This window comes from Elephantulus edwardii, unplaced genomic scaffold (assembly GCF_000299155.1).
Source record: "Elephantulus edwardii isolate Elephantulus edwardi_28Jun2011 unplaced genomic scaffold, EleEdw1.0 scaffold00226, whole genome shotgun sequence".
Classification (NCBI taxonomy): Eukaryota; Metazoa; Chordata; class Mammalia; order Macroscelidea; family Macroscelididae; genus Elephantulus; species Elephantulus edwardii.
The window spans coordinates 1,051,873-1,075,617 of NW_006399976.1; the positions used below are offsets into that span (position 1 = coordinate 1,051,873).

Consider the following 23,745-nt stretch of genomic DNA (forward strand, 5'->3'; position numbering starts at 1 on the left):
TTACACAAGCAGGTACATGGGTTGTTCTTGAGTACTATCGAGTCAGAACCAATCCAAAGCTGACCCTCACTGGGTTTTCTTTTTTTTTTTCCTCACTGGGTTTTCTGAGGCAGTTAACTGCACGTAAGGAATCAGCAGATGGATTCAAACCACGTGCCTTTGGGATTGCAATGCTGCTTTTTACAATTATGCCACCAGAGTTCCTGTTACACGGGGGTCTCTAATTATCTGTTATGACAAACTGCTGTCTGTGTCTTTGGGGTGCATCTTATTATCATGCAGCACACAAAAAGATTGTACAAATGATTCTTACTCGTCACAGCTCACTGGTGACTAGAAAAGCCATTCTCATTCCTGGGGATGATCCAGAATCTTCTCTAAGTGGAGTGACAATCACAACTGACAATATGTCAATGTTATCCACTTTTTTAAAATGGGTATGTCTACTTTTATACGGATGGATGTACTGTGTATTAAAATATACCTGTAAGGTTTAGATGCGAAGCTTTAACCAAAGACTGGACTTAAAGATACTGACAGTTGTTGTTTGCTGTCATATGCCATCGAGTTGCCTGTGTCTCACAGCAACCCTATGTACAATAGCTCTGAACCCTGCTGTGTCCTGAGCCGATCTCACTGACTACGACACACATACCCTCATTAGCCAGTTAAAGTGATACGGATCTTCAAAATTCTTGCCTCTACAGAGAAGCTTGGTTTCACCCTCTCCAAGACAGATCTGTTTGTTCTCTTGGCAGTCCATGGTATATCCAATACTGTTTTCCAGCATCACAATTCAAAGATATCAGTTCTTCTTCTGTCACTCTTATGTCACTGTCTAGTTCTCTCATACAAAGAAAATAATTGTGAAGACCATGGCCTGGATCAGGCACACCTTAGTTTTTTGACTAACAACAATTGCTCTTTAGCATCTTGGAAAGGTTCCTGACAGCAGATTTCCCCAATGCAATTCACTTTTTGATTTTCTGACTGCTGCAAAGAGTGCTGACTGTGGAGCTGAGCAAGCTTAAATTGTTAACAATCTCAGTCTCTTCTCCATTTATCATGGTGCTGCTAATTGGCCCAGTGATGAGAATCTTGGTTTTCTTGATGTTGAACTTCACCTATATTGAAAACTACAGTCCTTGACCTTCTGCAGCAAACTCTTCATGACCTCCTCAGTTTCACTAATACCACATGCAAGCAAAATCCTGCTGAAGATTATCAAAAAATGACTGGAACAGTACATTTACAGAGAACTACCAGAAATACAAGCTGGGTTTAGAAGAGGCCTTGGCGCTACAGAGACATTATCACCATTGTCAGATGGATCTTGGCTGAAATAAAGGAGTACGAGAGGAATGTCTATGTGTTTCACTGACTATGGATAGGCATTTGAGTGACAATTAGACTATTTTTTTTTAATTTTACTTTATTATTTTTTGTGTGTACTGTCAAATCAGATCTGACAGGTACAGGAGGAGATTGTTCCTCCTTCTCCAGCAAAGCATCTGGTGGATTCAAACCATGCACCTCTGGGATTGCAGTGCAGCTTCTTGCCACTAGGCCACTAGAGTTCACCAAGGCTATTTTTTTAAAAAAAGAAAAAGGAGGTATTTATGTCAGAATGAAATTATGAAAGTAATCATAATGGAACTCTGTCATAAGTGGCGGCTACCTGTATCTAACTTTGCCATAGTAAAGAAAAAAAAAGTAAGAGACTCTGAGTAGTTTGCACACTACCAGATGCACTGGTTGCATCTGCTATATGCTGGCAAAGTCCAGGAGCTTTTATTACAAGGTGGTGGTGGCTCAGGGCCAAATGGGAAACCTAGGTCCTGATTTCCAGCCAATGCACCTTATGTGTAGGGACCAACTGTCCATGAAAGTTTGTGTGTTGCTCTGATGGCAAACAGATGTTAGCAGAATTTCCAGACTAAGATGGACTGGGAAGAAAGGCCTGGCAATCTCCTTCTGAAAACCCTATGGACCACAAGGGTCTGAGATTGGGGACGGGCAGAGTTGAGCAGCTTCTGCTCTGCTGAGCACAGGCTACTGTGAGATGGGGCTGACCTGGGGGCAGAAGGACAAGTTCTTTTTGTATTCATGCTGGTGGGGAGGAGGCACACAGGCTGATCCTGTGACAAGAGGGAGGAAGGGAGGTGGGATGGTCCCTTTGCCTCCGGCTGGCTCCCCCCACATTCTCAGACATATCACTGAACCTCGTAGACAAAACAAAAATACAAGGAGCAGCCAGGCTTGCTTTTCAAATAGGCTGAGGAAACAGTAGCCTGCAGAGGCGCGAAATGCTGGCATGAACGTGCAGGCTGTGAGGGGCCGGTGGCATTAGGTTTCACTGTCATCCTTTTGGGGTCAGTTACAGAACAGCTGCCATCGAGCTGACCCCGAGAATGGCGAGACCCACAGCAGTCAGAGCAGAACCGAGCTCTTCTGGGCTTTTCAGTGGCTGTTTTTTTTTTGGAATCAGACTGTCAAGCTTTTCTCTGAAGTTGCCTCTGGGTGGACTTGAACTTCCAATCTTTTGACTGTGCTTCCTCTTTGTGGCCTCTGAAGATACCAGGTCTGAGTAAGTCAAAAGCAAACAGATTTCAATGCTGCCTCCCTGGCTGGGCTGTGAGCTGGTCTGAGTCCAGAGTGGCCCGTGAAGATGTGACACAGTGATCCCCATGAGCCCACTGGCTAGGCTCCCTCCTGGGTTCACGCCACACAGGTGTCAGGAACATCACCCCTATTATGCAGCTGGAGGAGTAACTCTAGGAACCGTCCAGTAGCTTCTAGGAGGTCATGTCCCTGGATGGATAAGTTCACAGCAGAGAGGACCAAACTCAAGCTGTGTGCCGTCTGGGCAACCCAATCATATCCACTGTAGTTTGCAAACTCGGGCTGTGCTTTGGGTGAGCACCACCACTCCTACGGGCTTCTTTAGACGCTAACACTGGTCAAGGAGGGCGTGACAGCAAATATGTGTCCACCTGGCCAGGATATGGTCAAGTGCCAGTCTAAACTGCTGTCTGGTGATGGGAAGTAATCACCTCCATCAAGTCATTAATGTAATCAACCTGTCAGCTGAAGGGGCATTTCCAAGCATTAGCTTTGCCTTCAAATCACAAATAGTTACTCCAGGTTCTCTCTTGTCTACACTTTCTCTGTTGCCTGACCTTGGACTCTGGGGGCTCTATAGCCTGCTGCCTGACTTATGGGGGTTTGGCCTTGCCAGCCCCCACAATAACACAAGCTCACTCTCTGAATGAAGCCAATTCTTTCCCTTGAGATACATCCTCTGGCTGCCTCTCTAGAGAACTCTGACTCAGGCAGAGAGAAGCAAACTTTTGCTCTGTTAGCTGAGGAGCATGTTTAGGTGGGCGGGCAAATGATTAGATGCGCACATTCTGACCAAGCTGCTGGGGCCGCAGTGCAGGCGGCTCAGGCCTGGTCAGCCTGGCTTGCAGCCACGCCCCACGGTCAAGAAAGCTCAGTGTAGTTTTAGCAGCTGGCGAGGAATGCTGGGGGGGCATGGGGGGGCGCAAGGGGGAGCCCCAGGGGCGGCAGTAGCGGTTGTTGCACTTTGAAGGGGAAGGGGGCTGCGCGGCCACAGGAGGGACTCACAGGATGAAGACACAGGGTTTCTGGAGCCGGCTGAGGGACTGGAGAAGCCGCCGGGGGTCCTCACCCTGCCAGGGCAGCCCTTTGATGGTCCTGATGATTTGGTCATGCAATTCTCTGGGGGGGGACCAGTAGGGGGGAGAGAAGGGGGTACAGTGACAGAAAGAAGACAGAGTTAGAGTAGCTGGCCCATCGCCTGGGGGGTGTCCCTGTGCCGTCGGAACTGTTCCCCTGGCCACTGGAGCTGAAACATGCAAATATGCTCAGCACACAAAACGCCACCCTCATCTACTGGCCACCTCCCTGCCTGGGGGCTTTGAGCAGAGTGGGTCTGCAGTGTGGCAAGGGCCCCTGACCACAGGGTCTCTGCAGGAAGCAGCACATTGTTCCCTCGTGATGCCAGCTTCAGCCTCCAGTCACTTCCTGAGGCTTGGGAGGGATGACTCTGATGGCGATTTTCAATCAGCGTTGTTCTGCCCCAGGGGATAACACTGGCCATGACCAGGGACCACTGTGGCTGTTATATCTGGGAGAGGAGGTGAAACTGGCATCAAGTGGGCAGAGGAGACCAGGGATGCCACTCAACACCCTTGGGTGTACAGGGCAGCCCCCTTCCCCGAAAAACACTTTGGACTCAAATGTCAGCAGTGCCGAGGGTAAAAGCAAATACCCCAGTGTCAGGAGATTGTCACCCTCAAGAATTCACTCTTATTTGCTCTATTTTGTTTAATTGCTTTTGGTTTGGAGCTGATTCTCCAAGCCTCAGAGTTGGGTAACAGCACAAGACGATGGCTGAGAAGTGAAAATCGAGTGGTTTTAGAATGAATGAGCAACAGAAAGCATACAAAGAATGAATGTCTTAACAGAACATTCTGGAATGATTCCAGGACTAGTCCGGACGTTGCGTTTTGCTTGTTTTACGTGCATGTTGAAGCTCGCGGCAGTGGGAAGGGTCTGAGCAGCACCCCATTATCTGTGTACCATGCACCAGACCGCGTGAGCCAGACCAGGTGCCCAGACCGGAAGCCGCACTTACCTCCCCGCCCTCGTTCTCCAGGGAGGCACAGAGCAAAGAGAACAGATTTGATTTCCACGGACTGCCTGTGCAGCAGCCTCAGCCCACAACCCTCCCTCGCCGAATCTGGCGGCCGGATTCCTTGCTGGCCCTGGTGCCCCTCATCTACCCTCTCTTTGCCCTGATGCTGCTCGGTGTGCCGGGGCAGATGGCTCTGCTCCCGTGCCTCCCTGGTCTTGGGTTTGAGGGCCTTTGCTTCCACTTACTTCTTGCTTTCATAGAAAGCAATGATGTCCTCAAAAGCGTTAATATCGAACTCCTCAGAACCGTCAAATGAGAAATCTAGCATTGAGCAGCTGAAAGGGAGAAGCTGTATAAACTGGATGTACTCTCTGGGGGGACCGCGGCCAGGGGCTAGGGCCTGGGAGAGATTAGAGGGCCAAAAGCGCTCCTTTGGGAAAAAAGAAGTCAAAACATTTTTCTTGTATTTCCATTTTCAGTTAAAAAAAAAAAGCTGATTTGGAAATGCACATGGTTCAAAGAAAGAAAATGAGATGTGCTTTCAGATGGATGATTCAGTCACTCAGGTGCTAGCCCAGTGTTCTGCTAGAAAAATGATTACACAGGAGGTAAAAATTTAAAAAGTAACTTATTTACTCACAGTAATTGCAGTACTCACTGCCCATGGGATCTGTGGATCCCACAGAAGAAAAACAAGCAGGGAGGTGGCTGCCCCAGGGCCTTTGCACAACAAGTTCTCTCCAGCCCTGGCTCACTGTGTTCCTTTTCAACTCAGCCTGCCTAGCTCTGCAGGGTTGACGGGGAGCCTCCCTCCCTGCTCTGTCCCTACTTGGCATCTGTCCAGCATGGCCCTGACTGCACTGCACAGTGGTCTCTCACCCGATGTGCTGGTCACTTATCCCCTGGAGCTGGTATGTTCTGAGGGATGTGGGACTCTCAGTAACTGCTAAAAGGTGTCATTAAGTGCATTCTGAATCCAACCTCTGGTGACCCTATGTATGCCAGCATAGAACTGTATCCTGCAGAGGCTTCAACGGACGAATTTTTGGAGGTGCCTTTGGGTGGCCCTGAACTTTAAACCTTCCGGCTAGCAGCCAAGTGCGTTAACTGCACCAGAGACTCAGTCACTCCTTACTGGGCACAACATACACTGTGTGGTCACTAAGCAGATGGAACACCCCACCCAGGCTAAGGGGAACCTCTATAACGAGCCGATCCTGACCCTGGTGACAATGGAGTAGAACTGCTCCAGGAGGTTTATGACTATAAAAGCAGACAGCCAGGCCTTTCTTTCATGGCACTGTTAGATGAGTTCCAACTACCAACCTTTGTAGTAGTTTAATGCAGGCTGTGCCTCCCAGGGACCTCTGACTCAGGGAAGGAGGACTCTTTAGTTAAGCATGTCTCTCTGTCCTTGACCTGCTCACTGTTCAACGGAGGACCCTCTACTAAAGGAGCACCCCCCCCACCGCCCCTGCCACACTACTGGTCACTCATTCAGATCAGTGGTCACACCTCAGGGTGCAAGGTGGGGATTTTGAGACCATTTCAGCAGCACTGTGACCCTGAGCGTGGATATAGAATTGGGTTACTGGTCATGCCCCATGTGTGCAGGGCAGCACTGCTCCACAGGGTTCTCGAGGCTGTGAGACCTTTGGGAAACGCATTACCAGGCCTGTCTTCCAAGGAGCCTCTGGGTGTGGTGCGTCTGAACTGCCAACTTTGCAGCAGGCAGTCAAGTGCTTAACTGTGCCACCCAGGGGCTTCCTGTAGAGGCTCTGATTTGGACAGAGATCTTGCTCACCGGTACAGCTTTTCTGACGGGGTGCTGGCTGATCTCTGCGGCTCTCCCAGGTGATTTCGGAAGCCGGAGCCACCTGTACCTGCTGGGGACAGAGTGGACACAGTGGGACGAGGTCACCTGGAGCCAAGCAACCTGGTCTTTCCCATGAAGCCTAACTAGATGCCACAGAATTTGTATTGAATTATGTGACCTCATCTGTACTGAGTGTAACAGTTCAGAGGGTTTGCCATGGATAACACCTAGGAGTTAGGCAGTCAGCCTTTCTGAGGAGCCTCTGGGGAGAGTCCACACTCCTGTGTGTTGGCCAGCAGCAAGTCCTTCACTATGGACCACCACGCAGGGACTCTAGTGGTAGGCCTTACACTGGCCAATCTTGAAAGCAATGCACGATCTTAAAATCAAATAGGACAGCTTAACCTGTAAAGAATGTCTGCGAGAACAATCTAAGATCCAATGGACACTAGCAAGTCAAAAGGTCAGATGGTCACCTGAGGGCAGTGGGTTTATATCACTGGAAGATGAACAAGTCAGGAAAGGAGGGTGAGCGTGGATAACACATCATCAACGGTGCATGTGGAAGCGTGGTGTATGCGCTTGTTGCCTATATTCCCTACAACACAATAAAACTGAAAAATAAAAGCAATGTCTGGCATAAATTTGGGGCAGAGTGGAGATGCCACCTCCTTCTTAACAACAAGAGCCCTGTTTCATATTTTCTTGCAAGGGTCTAATCTTTTCTGTGTTCCTTTTAGTTGATAACTTCTATCCAGGTAATGGAGCACCTGGAGTGCAGAAAGCTGGTGCTGTGAGGCACTGGCTGACAGTCATTTAACCTTTCTAGAAGGTTCCACACTGGAGAAATGGGAACGTGAACTCCTGTCCACTGGTGACAGGCCAGCTTAAAACCTCCTTGCAAAGATGTCCCCACAGTCACCCAACCTCACTGTCATAGAATTCCGGCTGCTAATAATCTTGTCTTGACAGTGTTTGAAGTAAAAAATCAAAGTTCAAAATCAAATCAGCAGAAAGGTCAAAAGGCGGAAACAATTCAAACATTCCCCCTGCCATGGTGTGCCTGAAGCCGCAACACAAGCTACAACCAGGATGCTGTTGTTGAGTACCACTGAGTCAGAACCGACCCACAGCTGAGCCTCTGGGGGGTTTTTCTGAGGCAGTTAACCACATGGGAGGAAACTGCTCATCTTTCTCCCATGAAGCAGCTGGTGGACTTGAACTGTGTGCCTTTGGGACTGCAGTGCAATTTCTTGCCACTAGGCCACCAGAGCTTCCTACGATGAGGATGCAGCTGGAAAACATTGTGCTCCATGAAAGGGGAGGCACAAGAGGCCACATATAGCCTACTTCTATTTACAAGAAATATCCAGAACAGGAAACAGAGGCAGAAAAGCAGATCAGGGGCTGCCAGAGACAGGGGAGGGGGAAAAGAAGCAGCTGTGGGTTCGATTCCCGGCTAATGCACCTCCCATGCAGCCACCACCCCTCTGTGGTTTGTGTGACTGAGCAGGTTCCAGGGGAGTTTCCAGGACAAGATGGGACGAAGGAGGACAGCCCGGTGACAAGCTTTTCAAAACTAACCAGGAAAGGTCTATGCATCTGAAACCTACCACAGGGCGGGGCCAGGGCCAAGCTGTGTTTTGTAACGTGTGTGCGGGGTGGCCAGCTTCAGGGGTGACAGGACACCCTCGCTCTGCTTACCTGCCGCCTTCTCTGACCTCTCGGCCCGCAGCCGGCCAGCCTCCCGCAGCACGGCCATGGCGCGCACGGCCGCCCGCAGCACCGCCCAGCGGAACACCGCCACCGGGTCCATGCCGATGAGCTCCCGCACATAGGAGCTGTCGCTGCCACGCAGGAGTGCCACGATGTCGGGCCGCATGTAGTCCATATTCTTCTCCCGGAAGTCCTGAAAGGGGAGGGAGAGGAACGAGGTGGGTGCAGGGAGGGCTGCCCCCCTCCACCATGCAGGGCGGTTCCCACCCAGAGGGCTCTACATCATGAAATGAGGGTCGGGGCCGGCCTTTAGTGCAGACCGCGGTCCCCCTGCCTGATTCCAGGTGACCTGGTGTGCGTCGGAGTAGAACTGTGTCTTCACTGACTTTTCAGAAGTGGATCACTAGGCCTTGTTTCAATCCCCAAATGGGTTAGCAGCCAACTGTGTTTAAGGGCTGAACCAGGCAGGGAAACCACCAACAGGTATTTCAAAACACAAAACTAACCAAATGAGAAAATCCCAAACTCATTGCAGGTGAGGTGGTCTGACACAGGGTGACCTTGCAGGCAGGGACAGTTAGGCGCTCATTTCTACTGCAACTGAAACCGGGTGGCACTGAGCTGACTCTCACAACAAGCCAGCACGTGTTAGAGCAGAACTGTGGTTCCCCAGGGTTTTACTGGCTGATTTTTAAGAGACAGATCTCCAGACTTTTTTTCTGAATTGTCTCAGGGAGGACTTGAACTGGCAATCTTTCAGTTAGCTGTGTGAACTATCTGTGCTACCCAGGGCCTCCTGGGTAAACAAATGTCTTGGTCTGAGTAGGCCCAGGTGCAGGTTTCTGTCCCTGGCTTGCTGGCTCTGTGGGGACCTCTGTGGGGGACCCTTGGTAGACACACACCTTTATCTGGTATTTGACTCTCCCTGCAAAGTGCTGGATGATGAAGGCTGGCTCCATGACAGGCGTGCCCACGAAGTACTTGTTGTCCTCGTGTTGCTGCTTGAACTTGGCCAGCAGGGTCTGGCTTGTGGCGTGGGGGAAGCTGAGAAAAGAAGGCAGGCCCTTGAGCAGCAGGAAAGCAGCTGGTAGTGCACCCTGGACTCCACGCCCGAGGACCTCTGAGCAGGTGCCAGAGTGCTCCAGGCAGGCAAGCGTCCCTGGGAACTCTTGTGGCGCAGGCTACACCTGGCAGAGGTGTGGCAATGAGCATGGAAATGCATCAGTGGGGAAACACCATCGGCAGCCTCGCAGGAAGAGACTGAGGGTGAAGAGGCTAAGAACTAGAACACTTATCCCCTGCTGGCACTGATGCAAAACACCGCAGCCGCTGGGCAAACAGGCAAAGCCAACACAGACACCCCGGGAGCCAGCGATCCTCGCCCCAGACGCGTCTCCAAAAGAACTCAAAGTAGGGACTCAAACAGAGACTTGTCCACCACGCTCTTGAAGCACTATTCACAACAGCCAGGAGCTAGAAACAACAGGGATGACCGCTGACAGATGCGGTGTACACACAGCGTGGTCCATTCACATAATGGACGCTCCTGAGCCAAGTGAGAAACAAAGCTCTGACACACGATACTGTTATGGACGAACCCTGCAGATACGATGCCACGAGGCAGAAGCGAGGCATGAAATTGCAGTACATGCCCACTCACCTGAGAGAACTAGAGGAGGCAAATGCATAGAAAGACAGGAAGGACATAGTGGTGGCCAGAGGTCAGAGGCTGGGGAGTGAGGGCTGAGGGGCACGGAGTCCTCTCTGTGGTGATGACAAACATCTGAAAATGGGTAACAGTGATGGCTGCACGCCATGGGGAGTGGTGAGGCTGGGGTTGCAGGGCCAAGGGGGAGCCGTGCCGACAAAATGGTCAGCTCACTGTCCAGGGACAGCCCCTTCCTCTGCTGACCAGGCCTTCGCAATCTGTGGGCATTGCCTAAATCTGGCTGATCACAGGTGGCCACAAGGCGACTTCTGCGCCCATCCTTCTGCACGAGGCCCAGATGAAGTGCTGCTCTGTTCTGCTGGGGGCTGGAGCTGGTGCAGAAAAGGCGGCTGCTGTATCTGGTCACTTTGCCTCCTAAGAAGGAAATGCTAGCAGCTGCAGCATCTCTGCCAGGCTTGTCACAGACCCAGATGCATGTGCACCCTTGCCAGGCATGGAGGTGGAGGCTCTGTAATTCATGGGTGGTGTGAGTGAGACCCTTGCCTGGTACGTGCAACTGAAAGAGGAGTCACTAAACTCTAGTGTCAAGAGAATTTGAAAAACTCCAATCCCAGCTGCTGCTGAGCAGACCTTGACCCCTGGTGACCTGCTGTGTGCTGGAGAAGGACCGTGCTTCACAGATTCTTCGGTGGATGATTTTTTGGGAAGCAGATCACCAGGCCTTTCTTCCCAGGCACTTCTGGGTGGGCCTCTGATCTTCCAGTTAGTGGGTGAGTGCATTCAGGGCACCACCCAGGGTTGCCTGATGTTTGGGGAGCCCGTGCAGTCAGACAGCTGTTCTACAAGCCTCGGGGCAACCCTGCCTGTAGGAATGATCACTATTAGACGAGCCGTACAATTTACAGAGCCATCAGCTGAGACTTCAACATGCCTCTTGTGCTAGAATTTGCCCAGCTTTACACATAATAAAAAAAAGGAGCAAGGTTCTAAAATCAGAAGCAACATGGACAGTTGAGCTGCACATTCCAGCTCGGGGGGTGGGGGGGCCTCTTCTACGCTCTTCCTAACACACCTTCGTCTCATATACTGTAGGAATGTCATCAGGAGGGGCTGGTCTCTGGAGGACATCATGCATGGGAAGGTAGAGAGTCAGTGAAAGGGAGGAAGCCCTTCAGCGAGACGGACCCAGGACTGCAAGTCTCACTGTGAATGAAGGTGTTGCCTCCGTGGAGGTGAGTGTTATGTCTGACTCACTCAAGACATCTCCCAGCACCATGGAGACCTTAATTGGTATGACCCTGACGTTAGGCCTGCGGCTGGTATCCACAAGGTCTCTGTCCCTCACTGCTGGCATTCAGGTGGGGCTGGAGACCCCAGATCATGAAAGGGGAAACGGAGGCTCAGGGGTGAGTTTAGAACATGGAAGAAGTGAGGGATTTAACGAAACTCTCCAAAATGTGTGCTGGGCCCCTAACCCCTATGAAAATCCAATGTGGAAAAAGGGTTTTGTTATGTCAGTGAGGCCTGATCAGCGCAGGGTGGGTCCTGACCAATCATCCTTTTGTTCTTATTTTTAGTATATTCTATCTGTCTCTGAGAACAGCCCCCTCCCCAAAGACCCACCAATTGCATCATTTCTGCACTTGAAGTTCAGTGACACAGATTACATTCTTGGAGGTGTGCAACCACTCATACTCTCCTTTCCAGAGCTGCCCCCTCACCCCTTAACCTCCCCTCACTGGCCCCTAACCTTCCTTTGTAGCCTTCATGAGTTGCTGTTGTCAATTTGACCTCACAGAGTTCTGAGAAGGGCACCGGGTTCAGGACAAATGTTCCTCACTATTCAAGGTAAACTACTGTCTGGTTTTAAGGAGGACCCCAGAGGACACGTTTAACTTTCAGTTGAGAGGTTAAATGCTGTCCACAGACAATCATTTTGAGGGTTCACCTAGCCTCATGGTTCTAGGAAGTCATGCTTTGAAACAGAGGTCGGCCATTTTCAGGTGATCTATTCAGTGCAGGGAGCCCCTAAACCAAGCACTTTGGAGATGAAGAAAGAGCAGAATGGTCACAGAGAGAAGGAGAAACTGTGGGATGGGGTTGGGGGGTGCTGACGCACCTGGGGATAACCACGGAACGAGGAGAAGCAGCCTAGGGAAGCCAGACCAGGATCTGCTCCCAGAGCTGACCGGGGGGACGAGATCCGCTGGAAGCCGGTGTGAGGAATTCCGACCTCAGTATTGTGAACCATGAACCAATAAATTTCTGCTGGTTAAAGCCACCCGCTGTGGCCCTCCAGGAGGCGACAACAGGCACTCACCTGCTCTCCTCGTCCAGCAGGTAGAAGAGGCCGGTGGGCTTGCGGCTGATGAGGTGAATACAGCCCACATTGTCCGTGTAGTCGATGTTGTGCCAGGAGATGCCCTCGCTCTGGTACTCCTCCTGTGGGCAGATGGGAGGACGGTCACCCACAGTCCCTGGGAACGCACGCTCTCTGCTGCCTGTCACCTGGCCACCAGCTGCCTGGATTCACCCTGGCGTGAGGGGACCTGTGTGTCAGGTGTCCCACAGAGCTTTCATTTCTCTCTCTTCAGCGTTTTCAGTGGCTTATTTTTCAGAAATAGATCACCAGGCCTTTCTTCCAAGTTTCCACTGGGTGGACTAAAACCTCCAACCGTTCAGTTGGTACAGGAGCGTGTTTACCATTTGCATCACCCAGAGACTAGGGGGTCAAAAACATTCTCTGTGAAGGCCAGGGAGTTGGTATTCTCAGCTTCGCAGACCACGTGGTCTCTGGCTGAAAGTCGGCCACCGCACGCCCTACGCTCACAAGAGAACACTGTCGGACGGTGAGGCCTTTGGCAAGAAGACAGTGAACATACACAGCAGGCTGACAACAGGCTTGAACAAACCAAGGATACAAGGACGGCCCAGGGCCAGCGATGCTTCATTCTGTCGTCTGTGGGGCCACCGTGAGCCGGAGCTGAACCGGCGACGACAAACAACAAGCATCTGTTTTACGAATGCCAGTCCGTGTTCACATTCTCACTGTGAACAGACTTCAAGGGCTTGACTGTCAGAGGCTTAACCATAAAGTCAACTAAATATTTACGTAATCTAGCAGTTTCTTTTTTTGGTCACAATCATCAATGCAAAGATAGTGCATACTCAGCAGAGAGCTCAAAAGTCAAAGTTAAGTTCGCTGCTGTTGAGTCAGAAGTGACTCGCAGCTGGCCCTTGAGCAGGGTCAGAGGCTGTAAAGCGAATGGGAGGAGACTGCCCAGCCTGTGGAGGGTGTATCTGAAAGGTGTGGAGGTTCAGTGGCGGCACACCCTCTACAGACAGGCCACCAGGGGTGCTTTGACTCGGCAGATAAAGGAGGTGTGAAACAGATGACCATTATCATCGGCTGAGCGGGTCCCTCCCAGGTGGCCCTGGTCTGGGTCTGTCCCAATAAAACAACTTGCACATCTGAATCAAGTTGTTAGCAGCTACCACTGAGATGACTCCAGTTCACGGACCTCTGCCTTGTGTGCAGAGTGGAACTGCTTCAGGGGCCTGCAAGGCTGTGATCTCTCAGAAGCAGACTGCCAAGCCTGTCCTCCAGGAGGATTTGAACCACTGACCTCTCAGTTAATAGCTGAAGCACCTAACTGTGGGGACTGACCTGAGCAGGGTGAGGTTTTCCCCGCACTTTCCTTTTTTTGGGGAGAGACGCTATCGGTATAAGGGAAATTCTGGGGCAAGTTCAACGGGCCCTGAGGGAAATCCCTGTTCTAGAACAGTCCATTTGCCCTGGGCCTGGATGGGGGCCTAAATCATGTTTTCTGACCTGCTCCAGTTTGAAAATATGCTGATTGAAGTAGTACTGAAGCTGCTCGTTGGCGTAGTTGATGCAGAACTGTTCAAAGCTGTTCCTCTCGAAGTCTTCAAACCCGAAGATGTCGAGGACCCCAATGGACAGGCACTGTGGAGACAGGGGGCTGTGACTGGGAGGTTCTCCTTTAGGAGTGGGCGGCAGCCTGGGGAGCTGGGAGGCCTCGCATGCTCATTTTGAGCCTAGTCCCACCCTCTTCCCCAATTCATGAAACCAAGACTGCCTTCTGGGTCTGGTGAAGGTGGGCAGCCCCTCATCCGATGTCACAGGAGGTATGCCCGACTCTGGGGAGCAGGGGGCCAGCACTCACCGACACAGACTCCTCCATGTCCTTCTTGTTGAGGAGGGCGTGGTTGATCCGCAGCACAATCCAGTCAAATAGGGCGCTGTATAGAGACTTGGCCATGGAGTCACGGGCTGTGATGGCCTGGGGACACAAGAATGGGAATGTCACACAGAAGGACAATGTCACACAAGGACAGGTGCACATCTGTCTGGTTAGCAGCTGAACACCTTCACTGTTTGCACCATGCAGGGAACCCACGAGTCTGAGCAGGACTGTGGCCCTGGTGCCTTCAGAAGTCATTTGCCAAGTCCTTTCTCCCAGGGGTAGACTCAGACCTCCAACCTTTCTACGTGCTTGCAACCCAGCACATGCCCATCTGTACCACCCAGGAACTCCAGACCATCTATGGTGGACCCATGAGAATGTTTGTTCCCCTCGGGGGAGGAGTCTCTGTCGACCAGAACTGGTGAGGTCCTTCGCACTGTGATCAAAGCTCCGTGCACAGCCATGCTGATTCCCGAGGCAGAGCGTCACATTATCGCTCGTGCTAAGCAACTGTGCCACTGGAGCTCCGTGATAGTCAATGAGGAGAAAGGGACGCCACAGAGAAAACCTCCTGGCTGGGGGCAAGGCCAGAGGTAGGCGCTTTATTAAGATTCAGGGGTCTGGCCGGAGAGCCCTAAGCCAGGAGTCGACAATACGGTCTTCAAGGCCACACTCCAAAGTCACATCTCTGAGGCTTCGTAGACCAGACAGTCTCTGATAGAGCATCTCAACGTGGCTACTGCAGCAGGAAAGCAGGTGTACCAGGACCAGCCGCTGCGGGGTCGAGCCTGACTCATGCTGACCCCACACGCATCAGAGCAAAACTGCACCAACAGGTGGCAGATTTTTGAGAAGGAGATTGCCAGGCCTTTCTCCTAAGAGGCCTTTGCGTACCACAAACCTCCACCTTTGAGTCTATATAGGTGGCAAGTGCATGGACATTTACATCATCTAAGAGTTCTAAAAGCAGCCACTGACAATGTACAAATGGCTTTATGTCAATAAAACTTTATTTACACACACAAGCAGGGTGCCAGACTTGGCTTGCAGGCTGATGCTGTGCTCATGCTCACACAGGGACCAGTTGCACTGCCAGGTTCTACTCTACCACCCTAGGGAATTGAAGACCTACCTCATGCATCTACTCTTTTTGAAAGCCTGGCCACCCAGCTTTCCTGGTGGGGCCTCAGGGACGTGCTCACCTCACTGAAACTGTAGGGCAGGATGAGCTTGTCATTGACCGTCACTGTTTTTCTCTTGGTGAGAACCTCCACCAGGATCTCGCGCTTCACCTGTTACACCGTCCAGTGGGGAGGAAAAATGGTGTGAGGAGCTTGCTGCCACGACCAGCATTCCTTCCGGTCCCCTCAGAAGAAGGGGGACAGACCCAAAACTCTATCAGGAGGGGTACTGCCTGTGGGTTGTGGAATTCTCATTCGTGGGCTGGCTCTATGCTCATCGCTGCCAGCCCAGGCTGTGGTCAAGCCGTCTTGGGTGTATGAGCAGCTATGGGGCCGCATGGCATCTGTGACCCACATTCAGAGCCACTGCTGAGGCTGAACGTGGACCCTACTCTGAGGACAGTCCTTCAGAGACCTGACTACCAAGCCCTCTCTGTCTGTAGGAGTGGGAGCTTGCAATCATTTTCCAGCTGATCCACACCCATCGATTGGCCACGGCCTCTGATCTGGGAACGTGGCATTTGATTCTAGATCACTCTCTGTGTGTTGGGACTCACACTAGATCTTTCAGGCTGGTAAGGAGCCTTCTCTCAGTGGATCTGAGTAGTAACCCCTGGTCCCTACCCGCTGCTGCCTGTCATTATAACCAAAAAATACCCCCAGATACAGAAGAGTGGCTTTGGAGGTTGAAATAATTCTTGGCTGAGAAGCAGGAAACTAGAAAGACACACACATAGGTAGGCAGGAATAAGACATGGAGGGAGGCAGGCAGGTGGACAGAATTAGGTGAGAAGGCAGATGAACAGATAAATAGGTGAGCAGATAAGCAGGCGGGTGTGGAAACAGCTAGACAGTCAGACAGACAGATAGACAGGTTCTCTCAAGCTAAAGCAAGGTTTCTCCCACTCAGCACTGCTGATAATATGGCTCTAAATCATTCTCCATGGTGGGGGTGCCCTGCTCTGTAGAGTGCTGGGCAACTTCCCTGGCTTCCACCCACTTTATGTCACTGTTTCCTCCCCTCCTCCTGCCACATGTGCTTGTCAAGTAGGAACCCACTCACAGCCTCTGAACCCAGCAAGCATTCAGAGGATGTAAACCGTGTGGGAGATTTCACCATCTTTCTCCTCCAGTGGAGTTAGTGGATCTGAACTGTGGGTCTCTGGGTTGGCAGCCCACCAGAGCTCGCCCTGCCCCATGACAATTACAGATGCTGTTGAGGGGGAAGAAGTGCCCCGGTGAGGCCCCTGGACCTAGGACCTTGCAGATCACATTATCATTTATGGAGCCTTTCCCTGGAGACCTGAGAGCTACAGCTACAGCATGGCGTGTTCCCCCTCCACCCAGTGAGGTCACCAGAAATGAGGAAGGTAAATGGTGGAGGCCGGGAGGAAGTGGCATGCAGGCCTGGTTATGAAAGTGTGGGTGAGCAGGAAGTCCCGGGTGCTGGCCGCCCTCATTGTCCAGGCTCAGGGTGGAGACTCAGGCAGGATGGCAGGTGATACCTTGAGGAGTTGGGAGAGCGTGTCTAGCACCTCCGGGGGTCCGACCTCCAGCCCCTCATCACGGCCTGTGGCCCTCTTCTTGTAGGTGACGTTGCCCAGGTACAGGATGGCTGAGAGGACAGAGAAAATCCTTGGGAAGAAAAGGGGCCCCATTAGAATCGTCCTTGCTATTGTGAGGCTCTAGAAAGTTCCACAAAACCAACCCTTCATTAGGAAAACTAGTGAGTACCCATCAGAACAAAATCTGAGAAAGGTTGGGTCCTTTGACTGAGAACTCCTTATTCTGTGAGCTCCTCTCAATTTTCTTTTTTTTTTTTAAAGCAAGAGAAGGCCTTTAAAAATATTAAAAACAAACACAAGATTCAGGAAGAATATATACCAAAGTATCAAACACTCATACTGTAAAATATTGGAAGCCTGGTTAATTTCCCCCTTTTTCTATATTACTGTTAAGTGCTGCAGAGTCGAGTAGACTCATAAGCGACCCTGTGAACAATTTGTCTCAGCAGTGTCCTACCCCGTGCCGTCCTCACAATCTCTGATGCTTAAGCCTCCTGCACGTTCTTCTATTAAATATAGTAAAACCTGTGAGAGCCAGAAACTGTTTAAGGCAGAAACCTGTCAGAATAGGAAGATTCTGACAATTTTCACAAAAAGAAATACTAGAAATGGGGTTAGACTGCATGTTCACTGCCAAGGGCAGAAAACTTCAAAAGCCAGAGAGGACAAGGTGGTCCTGCCGAGTTCCAGCTCCCAGAGTATTTTAAATTTCCCCTCCCGAAATTGCTGCTTAATTATTGTTTAGCTGATTTTGACTCCAGGTGACTCCCAGCACGCAGTTAACATCTCCACAGGTTTTCAAGGCTCTTTCTTTCCTAGCAGATCATCAGGCCTTTCCTCTGAGGCACTTCTGTACAGGTCAGTTTTGTCGGCCAGCACTGGAGCTTTTAATTTTGTACCAGCCAATTGGGGACACCAATTTTAGACTTTTTCTCAAGTCCATGAGCATTATGAAGAATAATTTTTTTAACTGTAGGAAAATGAAATAAAAATGTATTTTTTTAACAGAGGGATTGTTTTATCTAGCATTCAGTTCTGAGGTGTGAACACAAAGGGTACCGATCCATTACGTTTTTCATGTCACACTGACATTAATTTGCTTCCCTCTCACCAGCCGCTGTTGAACCGACTCCTCCTAGTCACGGTGACCTCAAGGGTATCTGAATGGAGCTGGGCACGTAGGGGTTTTAAAAAAATGTGCTTTGAGTGTAAGTTTACAAAGCAAACTGGTTGTTCAAGCAACCATTCACACCCATTTTGTTTAATAACATTAATGACAATACTCACAATGCAATCAAATGCCCCCCTTGTCCCCGCCTGCCCCTTGCTCTCTCCTGGGCTTTTTTCCTTGGGCAATGCTGCTCTCTGACCTTACAGGGTTGGAGAGAGTGCCTCCTGGTGTGAGTGCTGTCAACTCATAGGCCTGTCTATTGTTTGACTGAAAGCAAACTCACAAGACTGAGTTTGAGGTGCAGGTTTGAAGACTGACTGAGGGTTAGAGTTGGGAGGGAGTCCACCAGTCTCCACTGGACCAGTAAGTCTGGGCGTTTCTATGTTTTGTTTTTCAGATGCCCGTATGTAGCATCTGGGCCCAGGAAGTGGACATGTGGCCCTCAGGACCCTTCAGTCCCTGCCCACACTGCCAATGGTGTGAAGGTGACATCGGTGAGGCCATATGTACCTGTGTTGGGCCTGTCACTAAGGTAGTGCTGGGGTGCTGGAGTGCCCTCAGTGTCAGTGCACACAGCAACAGAAGCCGGTGCTGTTGAGCTCATCTGGACTCACAGCGACCCCATGGGTTACAGAGTAGAACTGAGCACCCCAGTGTTTTCTTAGCTGTGCTCTTTATGGGATCGGATCACCAGGCCTTTCTTCCTCAGTACCACTGGGTGGAGCGGACCATCCAACTTTACAGTCCTTAGCCAGCCACTTGTAAAAGTACGTGGTTTGGTTTGCTGCACCTAACTGGAGTGGAAGCAGCCACTGTGGGGTCCCCAAAGGTGGTGCCCACCCGCACCTTCCTCGCAGATGTTGTGGGGATGCGGGGTGAACCCAGTGTGGACACTCACTGTTTCTTGGTGGCCGGCAGGAAGCCCACCATCTCCATGGCCTGCTTGAGGCGCTCGAAGTCATGCTTCAGGTCCTCTGCGTCCTCAATCTTCAAGTTATGCTGGAACACAGGGTGTTGAATGACTGGGACTAGAGGGGGGCCCTCACAAAGGAGGGTGAAGCCTCAGCCTTGTACTGTGGAGGGAGCCTTATCAGGGGAGTCGGGGTTTTTCTGAGTAGCTGTTATTGTTCAGGGTAATGACACTGTACCACAGTAGTTGTGGTTGCTGTTGTGTACCACTGACTTGGAACTGACTCATAGCTGACTCTTCAGCGGGTTTTCAGAGGCAGTAAGTCATAGGGAAGGAGACGGTCCATCTTTTTCCAGTGGAACAACTAGTGGATCTAAACTGTGTGCCTTTGGGTTGGCAGCACAGCTCCTTACCAGTAGGCCAGCGGACCCTAAAACCAGCCCCTTCTGAGTTATGAGAGCAGCATGGAAACACACCGATGCAGGCGGGCAGACACCGAGAACCTAGGATCGCCTGGGAAAACATCCACACAGCTGAGACCCCCATATGGATGTCTAGCCTCCAGAACTAGGAGAAAATGAACTTCTGTTCTTTAGAAACGTCACCCATCTGTGGGGTCTGCGTTATAGAAGCTGTAGGATACTCAGGGAAAATAGGAAACAAAAACAAAGGGAAATAGGAAGAGAGAGACCCACTTGGAGAAGGCGCCCACCGCGTGAGGTCTGTCCACGGCGGAGGAATGCCCAGGAACGCCTGGGGCAGTTGGGGGGAGGAGACGAGCAAGCAGAGAAAAAGCACAGTGCTGCTGACACCCCAAACTCAAGACTTCCTGACCTCAAAATTCTAAGGCAACAAATTCCTCTTCTTCAGAGCCACCCACGCATGGTATTTCAGTTACGGCGGCCTCAGGAAATGAAGGCAGCAGTGAAGAGCTAAAATCCCACGGCCTCGAGTCAATTCTCACAGCGACCCTCTAACTGTTCCGCTGCGTTTTCACGGCTGTAAATCTTACAAAAGCAGATTGCTACATCTTTATTCCTTGGAGCGGCTGGTGGGCCCGAACTGCTAACCAGTCAGCTAGCAGCTGAATGTGTTTACCCACAGCACCCCCAGGGCTCCAAGTCAAGGTTGAGCAGTGGCCCTCGGCTCCTGGAAAATTCTGTCTGATTAGAGCATCTCTAGCTTGGGGATTTGGCCTCTAATAAAACAACTGTTATAGCCTGAACTGTTTCTCCACAATATTATGTTAGCTCCTTTACTTTTTCTGGAGTAATTATCTCTGTTGTGTTAATGAGGTCGTATCAGCGTAGGGTGGTCCTAACTCTGGTCTAAGAGTGGATTAGACACAGGGGTGGCCAGACTTCAGCTGATGAGCAAAGCGACAGGTGTTTCTAATCCAGAAGTGCCAAAGATTGCAGGCAGCTACTAGGAGCTGAGACCAACAAGGCAAGGCTCCTCAGGACCACGCCCTCAATTCAGTCTCCTGAATAACCAGAAAAGAATTTATGTTTGAGAAAAGAATTTATGTTCCTGGTATTTCTATTGACACAGCAGCACTAGAAAACTGAGGTAAGAGCCCAATAATATGAGTTGTTGACTGGGCGCCATGGGCCCCTAAGTGTTGGTCCTGGGCTCTGCAGGGAGTGGAGATTAAAGGCCAGCCAGGAGAGGGCAGCCGATCATGCTGAGTTCATTGTTGATTCAATCAGAACCCTTGACTCTGAGCTGGGGTGGGTGTGGGGGTCTGCTGGTCATTGGCTCTCTGCGTAGGTGTCAGTGGGACCTAGTGGCTGTCACTCAGAGCAGGGATGGTCCCAGACCCTGTCCCATGAGCCTCCCCTATCAGCTGGTGTACTCTTGCGGAAATAAAACAGCCAGTATTATGGACAGTGCTTCCCTGGGCTCCATGAAGTTGTCCCTGCGAAAGATCAGCCTCAGGGCCTCTGAGACGATAGCCAGTTGGTAGGAAGTGAGGGTGGCCCTGAACCCATGACTGGCATGCAGGGTGAAGACAGTTCTGTGGCAAGTTGCCTCTGCAGCCTGGCAAACTCTGTGCACATCAGGACCCTGGGTGCTTCTGAGGGAGGATTCCAGCTGGCGCCTAGGGGTGGGGCTAGAGAATCAATGGGTCCTTTGTGCCACGTCCCCTGGCTCCATGGAGTCGGCCTGGGAGCCAAAGATGGCAGGGGCAGATGACCTCGGGGCACCTGGTGGCCCAAAACAGCAGGCGGGGAACAGAGAAGGCGTTTGTGGCCCGACTCGGAGCTGTTTACCTGGTTGAGGTAGAAGTAATCTTCCGGCTGCCTGAGTTGGAATTCCTGGCGTTCTTCCTCGCTGACCCCAAGCAACAAGTAATAGAACACATGGTAGTTCCTGCGGCCATGGTGGGAGAGAAAAGGCGTTTCTGGGGTTGAGCAACAGCTGCTCTTCAAACCACCTCTAACACTGCTCCAGAGACTGTTCCAGGGAGGAAAAAAACCAAGAAACCAAGCCTTCTACTGCTGAGTCAATCTTGACTCAAAGCGACCCCTTCTGTTTTGGAGAGGAGCTGAGCTCCACTGGTTTCTCTGGGCTGTGGTATTTCAGAAACGGATTGTCAGTCCTTTATTCCGTGGCACCTCTGGGTGGACACAAACCATTAACCTTGAGATGAATATTTGAGTGCAATCTGTTTGTACCACCCAGGGACTAAGTCAGGGAAGAAAAAGGACCCTAAATATGCAGGAATTTAAAGCAGTAAGTTGGTTCTTGTTACATCTTTTAAAAAATAGCCTTCTTAGCATAAATGAAAATCCTGATGCACGCTTTGAAAACATCATGCTGAGGGAAGAAAAAGAACTATTAACAAACCTCCTGCCTTTTGATTCAGACCTGTGACAGCCCTTCAGACCCTTGGGTTTCTGAGGCTGTAAATCCTAATGGGAGGAGACTGCCCATCTTTCTCCCTAGGAGTGGGTGGTGGATTCGAACCACCAGCCTTTTGGTTAGCAACCTGACATGTTACACAGTATGTCACTAGGACTCCCGGAGCGAATGAAGCTAATCCAAAAGGGGCAGATACCATATGGTCTCATTTCTCTGAATAAGCAAATACACAGACCGCAAATTCACAACAGTTATCGGGAGCAGACGTGCGGAGGGAAAAGGGGGTTGCTTAGGGAACCTGAGTCATATTCATGGTGGTGGAACAATTTGGAAAAGGATAGAAAGACCAGCTCAGAGATGTAATCGGTGTCATGGAACCAGGCTTGTGGAAACTGGAGTAGTGCGTTTGTTCTGTAGGTTTTGCCAGTTGGTTTTCTTTTTAAAGCCTTCTTGGGCAGCAGGATTATCTATCTGCTCAGGAGCACGTCTGTCTGCTGACCTCACCAGGTTCTGGCAGGCATCTGGACACCCACTCCAGGCAGAACCCGGAGGAGGGATGAAAGTGGCTTAGGTCGTATGAACACATGCTTGCAGCTATGAGAGCTGGCCTGGCTGGGGGAAGATCTCAGAAAAGAGGGTCCCCTTCTCAGGAATGAGTCAGGGTCCCCAAATGCCATGTCCTCCTGAGGCCTGCTGCTGATCTCAGAATGTACACTTTACAAGGCGGTGCTAAGACCTGCTGTCAGGTCGACATTGACTCATGGTGACTCCATGCTGGCAATCCACCAGGCTTCCCAATGGCTGGTGACAGACGTTTTTTCTGAGGTGCCTGGGGACTCCATAAGAGAGCTCTTGGTGGGGTCTTAGTCCAAAACAAGTTGCACTGCTAACCCAAAGGCCCTGTGTGTATCCGGTTCAAATATACCAGCCGCTCCTTGGGAGAAAGATGGGCAGTTGCCTCCCGTTAGGATTTACAGCCTTGGAAAACTGGCAGAGGGTCACTGCCATCAAGTTGATGGAAATGATCTTGTGTTTTTTAAAAGGACTCTCTAATCTTCAAACTGTTAACCAAAGCAACTGTCATTGTGCATTCTGCCTAATAGTAAGATGCCTAACAGTGCCCAAGCATCTCCTCTCCTCTGCGCTGATAAGCGAGGTTTGTGTGGTGTACCGCCAAGTTGGAACCAACCAATAGTAGATCCTCCAGTGGGTATTTTAAAATCTTTTTTTATTATTATTAATTTTATTTACAGACTTTGGACTTCCATTCATTCATTGTTGCACATTCTCTCTGCCCACCCTTCCCAGTTCAACTCTTTAAAAAGTAAAAGAAGGAAAAAAAAGTAAAAGAAAAATTCTTTCATTGTTATACAAAGCCTCCACCCAAGTTCACTCCGCTATGTGACCTTCGTTCTGGACTCCCCTCCAGTGGGTTTTAAGAGGCAGTAAATCACACGGGAGGAGACTGCCCATCTTACTCCCTCAGAGCTACTGGAACCACATACCCCTGGACTAGCAGCGCAAATCCTTACATCTAAAGCATCAGAGCGCCCTAGGCATGGGGGGAGGGATGCTCAAAGACTGGTGAGGGAAAGGCACCTTCCTACCTCTCATCCTTCTCCTGAGAGACCAGGCGAGACTTCTCAAGCAGGTATTTTTCGACAATAGCTCTGTGAAAGGGGAAAGCATCAAAATGTGAATTTTAGTATCTTTTTCTTAGAAGACTACAATGTCTTTTACTACTTGGTGTCCCCTCCCAGATCTGTGCTGTAATTCTGACCCTTACACCTGGGGGATACCATCTGGGGACAAGAGTTTTCTCTGTTGTGTTCATTAAGGTTTATCACTGCCTTAGCCAAATGCCTTCTGAGATATGAAAGATCAGATCAGACACACAAGAAAGTCTTCACGAGGTGCTGACTGATGCTATCTGGAGAAGGTGGTTCAGAGCAGTCATCAGCCCAGGGATGCTGAGGCCGGCCAG

The 23,745-nt window shown here is 50.7% G+C and overlaps 1 protein-coding gene across 1 annotated transcript in view; it reads right to left on the minus strand.

Moving 5' to 3' along the window:
* MYO9B (myosin IXB) overlaps positions 1-23,745 on the minus strand; it is an 82,927-nt gene that overhangs the window by 21,010 nt on the left and 38,172 nt on the right. Inside the window, 12 exon segments of the mRNA XM_006898320.1 lie at positions 3,628-3,741; positions 6,465-6,543; positions 8,181-8,385; positions 9,095-9,236; positions 12,182-12,303; positions 13,694-13,828; positions 14,049-14,165; positions 15,272-15,361; positions 16,756-16,885; positions 18,885-18,985; positions 21,170-21,269; positions 23,369-23,431. Coding sequence (XP_006898382.1) covers positions 3,628-3,741; positions 6,465-6,543; positions 8,181-8,385; positions 9,095-9,236; positions 12,182-12,303; positions 13,694-13,828; positions 14,049-14,165; positions 15,272-15,361; positions 16,756-16,885; positions 18,885-18,985; positions 21,170-21,269; positions 23,369-23,431 — 1,398 coding nt within the window.